General features: G+C 52.9%; 1 protein-coding gene across 1 annotated transcript; it reads left to right on the top strand.

Moving 5' to 3' along the window:
- The first annotated feature begins 2,160 nt into the window (after positions 1-2,160).
- LOC122649057 lies at positions 2,161-5,357 on the top strand. The gene is made up of 4 exons (XM_043842421.1): positions 2,161-2,245; positions 3,074-3,336; positions 3,671-4,159; positions 4,842-5,357. The coding sequence occupies exons 1-4, from the start codon at positions 2,161-2,163 to the stop codon at positions 5,355-5,357; spliced, it is 1,353 nt and encodes a 450-aa protein (XP_043698356.1).
- Positions 5,358-5,818: the final 461 nt, after the last annotated feature.

The raw sequence follows: 5,818 nt of genomic DNA, 5'->3' as shown, positions 1-5,818 counted from the left end.
GATGGGGGGGGGGGGAACTACATGAGTTTGAAAGATTAGAAAATTTTACGTTTTTCACGAAGATGAAGTTCGCCACCGCCACCGTTGCCACGATGCCGCCCACTATTATAGCCGGGCCAGTCAGGAGACTCCACTTTCTGTAGATCATATTTTCTCCTTCTACAACTGCAACTGCTGTTCGTCTTCCGAAACCGCGACGTGCTGGAAGCTGGAAGTGTATCGATGATCTGTGTTTATTGGATGTCAAAGGAAAGCTTCAGAATGCGCTGGGTGCGTATTACGCGCATCACAAAGCCTTTATGTCATTGGAAAGTTGTGGCATTGTGGGGGCGGAGCTTATGCCACCATGTCGCAGTGATAGCAAATTGGTTCGATTTTGATTTAAGGTATGAATCAAAACCGAACCGAGTTCAGCGTTATGGTCTAATTGGGAATAACCCTATTTTTTTTTTTAGGGTTACTCTGTTTGTAACTGAGATGGTTACAACTTACATTGTAATCCCTCTTCATTATCATTTTGGCCTATTTAAAAAAAATATATATTACTAAAAACCATTTTGATTAAAAATAAAAAACTGTTTGGTAACTACTAAACATAATAAATTGTAGAATGAAAAATAAGTAGTGCAAATGATTTTTATAATAATTTTGTACAAAAGGGCCCAAAGCCCATTTGTAGTTGTGGTGGGTGAAGTGGGCATCTCTTCACCCATCTTCCTCCCCAATCTAAAACCCTCTTTTATCCTTCTTGTTTCTTTACCTGATTTTTCTTCTCCATCTTCTTCTTCTCTTTTTTTTTTTTTTTTTTTTTTGCCTTTTCTTCTTGAATCGTGTTGCGTGTGAAAACCTCCGTCGCCCGGTTCGCCCATGGATGAGCCTGCAAAAAACTGAATGAGCGCAAGAGAGTCGGTGTGGCTCCGGCCTAAGAATCTCCGACGCTCAAGTCAGATCTCTAGTGCAACAGCGTACACAGCTTAGTAAAAGTGAGATGAGCGTTTGAGCTCCATACCTGAGTATTTATAGAGGGAGATGAGGCGGTTGGAGGAGTCCTAGTATGGTAGGAGTTCTTCTCTTGGAAGGCTCTACCCCGTTGCGCGGAGTGGAGAGTTATTTTCGGGGTCGGACTCCTGTTAAGGTAAGAGTCCATATCTAGGTGTGATTCCGTATCGCGATAGGATTGTGTCTCAATCCCTATCCCACGATTCTCGGATTGTGCTGACGTGGCTCCGCGATTCCCGACGAGCCATTACAATGGCTTTTGTGGAGGGCTCAGCCACCGTGGTCGATCGTAGAGGTCGGTCACAGTGGTCGGCCTCGGAGCTCGGCCAAAGTGGTCGGACTCGGAGCTCGGCCACGGCCTCGGCTGACAGCAGTGAGGTCAGCTCGGAGTCGATGGCCGATTTGGGTGGCGCCCCGTGGTACGGGTGCTCGACACATAGAAGATAGAATGCCAGATCTGTCGGTGGTCGGGTTGGCCCGACTTCCCTTGGTTCAGGTCGGTCCTTGGATTGACCTCGGCTCGGCCAGATGGCAGCATCTGATTGGTGGGGTGATTCTATGGCTTATCACAGGCCCCCCACTCATCAGGGGTCAGCTCGGCCCTAATGAGTAACAACTTTTTCGCTCGGCTATCCCCCATGTTGACTGAGCCGAGCTCGTTTTGTCGGCGATTTGACGTTGTACGGTCTGACAGTTGGGGTGTCAGTGCCACGTCAGTCGGAGTCATTATGGCAGGCTCGGGAACCTGAATCGTCTTTTGATCTGGGCCGTTAGATCTTGTTGAGTTCTTCTCGGCCGTTGGATCTTCTCTGCTCAGTGGCTATAAGTAGGCGACCCTTCTTCATTCATTCTTCACTGTTTCAAGTTTTTGACTGCTCGGCTAGCTCGGATTCTTCAGCTCATTCAGTGCTCGGCGTTCTCAGCTTTCTAGTTCGTGCTCAGCTCGTCTCCGAAGCTTCTTCAACCAGTAAGTCCCCTCTGCCCATTATATCAGTTGGTAGTAGTCACGCAGGCGAGGTGTTCGCTGGGGCGACTAAGGGTGCGAGTCTGAGCCGAGAGCTCCCGGCTTGCTCCCCCATAATAGACTTGTTGGGCTCGACCTCGGACGAGCCCACCGTAGCAGAGTTGCGTCAGGCTGACGTAGCCGAGCTTCCCCTACCCATGGAGTTCGGCCTTGAGGCCCAACCAATTCCTGAAGATAGAGCCGAGGGCTCAGGATCATCTTCGACAGATGACGAGGAGTCGGGTGAGGAAGCTTCTTCCCGAGATGGGGTCAGCTCAGTCAACTAGTCTGTTGACGTTTCTTAGCTTGAAGAAGGAAGTGTCGGCACCGTCCAAAGCACAGTTACTGATGCCGACCTCCAAAGCCTTAGGGCGACTTACGCCATCCCCGAGGACGTCGAGCTCCGAGCTCCTAACCCTGGGGAGATGGCCTGCTTCATTCGGCCTAGCGAGGTGACCTTGTACGAGATGCCCTTCAGGTATGCCTTTAGGCTTCCCATGCTTGACCTGGTGGATCAGATCTTGGACCATTTCCACCTGTCTCCAGGTCAGCTGGTGCCGAACTTATGGCTGTCCGTGTACGGCTTCCACGTCCTTTTCGGTGAGGTGGGCCGAGCTGCGAGCGTGGCATTTTTTTCTGAAGACGTCGCCGAAGAAAGGGTGGTATTACTTCACCCGCCGTACTAGGAAGAACGTGGCCTTGAGCTGCCACAAGTTTCTGGTCGGAACTTCGTCCTCAAATAAAAACTGGAAGCCTCGATTCTTCTTTGCTTCCATCCCAAACTGCCCCTTCCGGGCAGAGTGGAAGGTGATTCACTTGGGTTACGTCAACAAGACCTTGCCCCTGATCGAGAACGACCTGACCTCGCTCGACCTGATCCGCTAGCATCAGCCTTTCGATGCCCTCCAGCTCCTGGACGAGGGGTTCCTTCAAAGGTGGCATATGACCCTGGTAGGAGTCCGAGCTGAGCTATCTTCTGTCTGCTGTGGTCGGCTGGGGCATCCGAGCCGACCTATTTACTTGGTCTTTTCTTTCTTTTGGCATATTTCTAACATGTTGTTTCTCTTACAGTGGTTGGTCACATTCCCCCAATGGACACGGCTCGGGTCAGGGCCGAGACCATCGCGGAGAGGAGGAGAAAAAATGCGGAGAAGAAGTCTCAAGGTGAGTCTTCCAAGACGTTGAAGGGCAAGGTTGTGCTGCCGAGCCCAACTGACATGGTGGTCGACCTCGAGGCCAAGAAGAGCAGAGCCCCGCTGAACCACTCCCGAAGAGGGAAGGGTCGAAAGGATGAGCTGAGCCCGCCGAGGGACATCAAACGCCAGAAGCTCTCGGTCAATCTGATGGGTGGTGGTCCTCCGCCCGTGGCCTCGCCGACCGACGTCTCCTGGTACGACCTGGGGAGGGCCTAGGCCAATAATGTCCCGCTGAGGCCGAACAGGCGCCTCTTCCCAAGGGACTCAGCCCTAACGTCGGCCGCGCATGCAAAGGAATGGCTCGACGCAAGTCGGCTTCCTAGGGATAGGGAAATGCTCGAGAAGTTGATCGACCCTGCGCTCCTCTCCTCCCTGTTCCAAGACTTTAATATGGTAAGCTTTCTGTTCGACTTTTATTGAGTGGTCCGATCTGTTGTGCTCAACCTTGCTAATGTTTGGTTGTCTTTTTCAGGGGTTTTCCAAGGCCGTGGAGACCCTCCTCCGATTTGAACAGCTTTTGACCGCGAACTCCTCACTTGAGGCTCAGGTCGAGTTGGACAACAAGGACGCTCGCGAGGCTGTCCTGAGGTGTCGAGAGACCGCAACAAAGCTCGACAAAGCTGAGGCCGAGGTCAAGAGCTTGAAGGAGGCAGTGGCAAAGCGGGGGGAAGAGGTTGAGGCCTTGAAGGCTCAGCTCGACCAAGCCAAGAAGAAGGCCAAAGATGACCTAGCACGGGCTCGAGCCGAGGCTGTTACCGAGTACCTCATGTCGGAGGAATACGCCGAGGTGTGCCATAAAATGAGGAAGCCGCCGTATGGCGAGGGTTATGAGGCTGGTAGGGCCGACCTCTTGAAGGAGATAAAGGCCGCCTACCCCACCCTCAATCTTTCCCAATTTGACAATGACGCGACCACCGTGGTCAAGGAGTTGGGAGACGATGCTGGGGTGGAGGTCGACCAGGTCGGCCTAGCCGTGGCCATTCCCTAGGATGAGGTCGCCGAGGACACTGTCGTCAAGGAGGTCACCGTCAAGGACCCTACTGCCGAGGACCCCCTCCACACCGCCGAGCTCTAGGCTCCCTTTTCTTCTTTTGATGTGCACATCCCCCTGCGCGAGGTTTTGGATAACTTTTTTTTTTTTTTTTTTTTTTTTTTGTATGTACTGGGCCAAGCTCAAGGTGAGTCTTCCAAGACGTTGAAGGGCAAGGTTGTGCTGCCGAGCCCAACTGACATGGTGGTCGACCTCGAGGCCAACAAGAGCAGAGCCCGGCTGAGCCCGCCGAAGGACATCAAACGCTAGAAGCTCTTGGTCAATCTGACGGGTGGTGGTCCTCCGCCCGTGGCCTCGCCGACCGACGTCTCCTGGTACGACCTGGGGAGGGCCTAGGCCAATAATGTCCCGCTGAGGCCGAACAGGCGCCTCTTCCCAAGGGACTCAGCCCTAACGTCGGCCGCGCATGCAAAGGAATGGCTCGACGCAAGTCGGCTTCCTCGGGATAGGGAAATGCTCGAGAAGTTGATCGACCCTGCGCTCCTCTCCTCCCTGTTCCAAGACTTTAATATGGTAAGCTTTCTGTTCGACTTTTATTGAGTGGTCCGATCTGTTGTGCTCAACCTTGCTAATGTTTGGTTGTCTTTTTCAGGGGTTTTCCAAGGCCGTGGAGACCCTCCTCCGATTTGAACAGCTTTTGACCGCGAACTCCTCACTTGAGGCTCAGGTCGAGTTGGACAACAAGGACGCTCGCGAGGCTGTCCTGAGGTGTCGAGAGACCGCAACAAAGCTCGACAAAGCTGAGGCCGAGGTCAAGAGCTTGGAGGAGGCAGTGGCAAAGCGGGGGGAAGAGGTTGAGGCCTTGAAGGCTCAGCTCGACCAAGCCAAGAAGAAGGCCAAAGATGACCTAGCACGGGCTCGAGCCGAGGCTGTTACCGAGTACCTCATGTCGGAGGAATACGCCAAGGTGTGCCATAAAATGAGGAAGCCGCCGTATGGCGAGGGTTATGAGGCTGGTAGGGCCGACCTCTTGAAGGAGATAAAGGCCGCCTACCCCACCCTCAATCTTTCCCAATTTGACGATGACGCGACCACCGTGGTCAAGGAGTTGGGAGACGATGCTGGGGTGGAGGTCGACCAGGTCGGCCTAGCCGTGACCATTCCCTAGGATGAGGTCGCCGAGGACACCGTCGTCAAGGAGGTCACCGTCAAGGACCCTACTGCCGAGGACCCCCTCCACACCGCCGAGCTCTAGGCTCCCTTTTCTTCTTTTGATGTGCACATCCCCCTGCGCGAGGTTTTGGATAACTTTTTTTTTTTTTTTTTTTTTTTGTATGTACTGGGCCAAGCTGCCCACTTTTTGTAACCATGCCGGGTTGTCGGCCTTTAATGAATAGAAAACTTTCTTTTTACAAATTCTCTAAGTGTTTGAGCTCGGCACTCATTTGCCTTTCTTTCCTTGCATGTGTTGTTCTTGATTGTCTGTGTGTCGTGGCCGATCTGCCGACCCGGCCTCTTAGCCGAGTTCCAGGACTTGGTTATTTTTTAGCTACGCTGTGCTGGGTCGGTCAGGTCGGCCTGACTGCTTGGACATGAAACATGTGTGATGGGTTGAGGTCATGCCGTCTT

Source organism: Telopea speciosissima, chromosome 1 (genome assembly GCF_018873765.1).
Source record: "Telopea speciosissima isolate NSW1024214 ecotype Mountain lineage chromosome 1, Tspe_v1, whole genome shotgun sequence".
NCBI classification, from domain to species: domain Eukaryota; kingdom Viridiplantae; phylum Streptophyta; class Magnoliopsida; order Proteales; family Proteaceae; genus Telopea; species Telopea speciosissima.
Note: the sequence above shows the minus strand (reverse complement) of the source record. Positions and strands in the feature narration are given on the sequence as shown.

Bases quoted from the DNA above. Each gene is read 5' to 3' on its own strand.
- LOC122649057 (XM_043842421.1), top strand. From the start codon at position 2,161: ATGGAGTTCGGCCTTGAGGCCCAACCAATTCCTGAAGATAGAGCCGAG. The intron at 2,246-3,073 runs GTGAGGAAGCTT...TTTCTCTTACAG, and splicing joins GACAGATGACGAGGAGTCGG to TGGTTGGTCACATTCCCCCA. The intron at 3,337-3,670 runs GTCAATCTGATG...TGTCTTTTTCAG, and splicing joins TCAAACGCCAGAAGCTCTCG to GGGTTTTCCAAGGCCGTGGA.